The sequence below is a fragment of the Acanthamoeba castellanii genome (genome assembly GCF_000313135.1).
Source record: "Acanthamoeba castellanii str. Neff unplaced genomic scaffold scf7180000082947, whole genome shotgun sequence".
In the NCBI taxonomy this organism is placed as follows: domain Eukaryota; phylum Discosea; order Longamoebia; family Acanthamoebidae; genus Acanthamoeba; species Acanthamoeba castellanii.
In genome coordinates, this window is record NW_004457399.1 from 13,597 (window position 1) to 15,488 (window position 1,892).

At 59.4% G+C, this 1,892-nt stretch overlaps 1 protein-coding gene across 1 annotated transcript; it reads left to right on the forward strand.

Moving 5' to 3' along the window:
- Positions 1 to 11: 11 nt before the first annotated feature.
- ACA1_298220 (uncharacterized protein) lies at positions 12 to 1,723 on the forward strand (the record flags this gene model as incomplete). Its single annotated transcript, XM_004337906.1, has 6 exons — positions 12 to 118; positions 396 to 460; positions 789 to 880; positions 1,145 to 1,174; positions 1,259 to 1,339; positions 1,469 to 1,723. Coding segments are annotated over 6 exons (630 nt in total), but the record flags the coding sequence as incomplete, so codon positions are not given.
- Between the last annotated feature and the right edge of the window lie 169 nt (positions 1,724 to 1,892).

A 1,892-nucleotide genomic window follows, 5' to 3' on the forward strand; every position in this document is an offset into this window, starting at 1 on the left:
ACTGCAGCGAAATGGCTGAGCGACTGGAGGCCAAGGGCGTGCCGGGCAACACGAGGGAAGCCCTCCAGGGATTCCTGGAAGCGCCGCTGCCCGAACAGCTGGCCGGCCTCACCTCCTGGTGCGCACTCCTTCCGGCGTGTGTTGTTGTGTCGTGTGTGTCGTGTCGTGTCGTGTCGTGTCGTGTCGTGTCGTGTCGTGTCGTTGGTCGTGTCGTTGGTCGTGTCGTTGGTCGTGTCGTTGGTCGTGTCGTTGGTCGTGTCGTTGGTCGTGTCGTTGGTCGTGTCGTTGGTCGTGTCGTTGGCCGTGCCGTGCCGTGCCGTGCCGTGTCGTGTCGTGTCGTGTCGTGTCATGTCGTGTCGTGTGTTGGCCACTTAAGGTGAGAGGTCGACCCACAGGATGCGCGATTTTGAGGCGTTGGACGACGAACCTTGGGCCACGCTGCAATCTCCTCTCGGAACGGGTACTCGCGTGTGCCATCAGCTTTGTTTCATTTTGCATTTCATAATTCCAATTAACTACTCATCTCATTATTATTATTAATTGGGCCAACTACTCTGCACTGTTCCCACATACAGCGTCGTTCGTGCCCCCCTGGATTCGTGGACTGGGCTCCCGTTTTCCCAAAGTGCATAAGGATTGCTTCCTACTCCTCCACGACATGGCCATCCTTCAAGGTTACATAGACACACGCACACGCATGGGCCCATAGTTGCATGGTTGCAGGATGTCAATGCGCATGGCGGGGCTCATTGTTGTCTTTCACAATGTGACCGTGTGCAACCGAGCAGGCACGCAATACTCTGCGACGCCGGTGGCGGCCAAGTGGGTCGCTGCCCTGCTCGACTATCCCTGGGTGACCAACACGAGCGACATCTTGCGGGTACTGGTCCACCCTTGCAGGCCTGCAACGCGCCGATGTCGTGTTTATCTCTCAATACACACGACACGACACGACACGACACGATCAACGACACGACACGACATGACCAACGACACGGCACAACGACACGACACAACGACACGACACAACGACACGACACAACGACACGACACAACGACACACGGTGGGCAGTTCCTTACAGTGGCGGGGCTGTGTACGCCCGAGATATATCTTCTGGCCGGATGTGGTGGCCGGTTCGACCAGCCACAGGAGCAAGCCGCCTACGACGAAATGGTACCAACGAATGCCGCCCACCCACTTTACACTTTTTCATCACCATCATCGTCTTCATCATCGATTCCATCCACTCCTTTGCAGAGCAAGCACACGGCCAAGTACATCAGATTGGCCCACGAGGGCGATGAAGAGACCCGATTGGCTGCCATCTTCCTGCTCGCCGTACCCACACTCTCCTGATGAGATGCCGGATTGGAGACATGGGCCTAACGACACACGACACGACGTGCAACACCCGACACACACGACACACAACGACACACGATACAACACGCACGACACAACACGCAGATGCTGCCGGGCCAGTGGCGCTCAACGCTGTCTTTGCTTGCGGACATCGCGTGCGACATCGCGCAGCCGCTTGCCGTCCGCGCCAGCGCCCTCTCAGCGCTCTCCTTCGTTGCGCCCGTGCACGATAGCAGCAGCGTCGACCCCACCTCTGCCGTCGGATCAGACAACGACACCGCCGGCGACAGCAAGCAAGAGAGGCTCGCTCAGACCCGCCGGGCCATCGCCGTTCTCTCCTCCTTCTTGCCGCCCCTCTCCGGTGCGTGTGCGTGTGCGTGTGCGTGTGCTCGGCGAGGTGGTGTGCGTGTGCGTGTGCGTGTGCGTGTGCGTGTGCGTGTGCGTGTGCCGGTGTGCGTGTGCGTGTGCGTGTGCCGGTGTGCGTGTGCGTGTGCGTGTGCCGGTGTGCGTGTGCGTGTGCGTGTGCCAA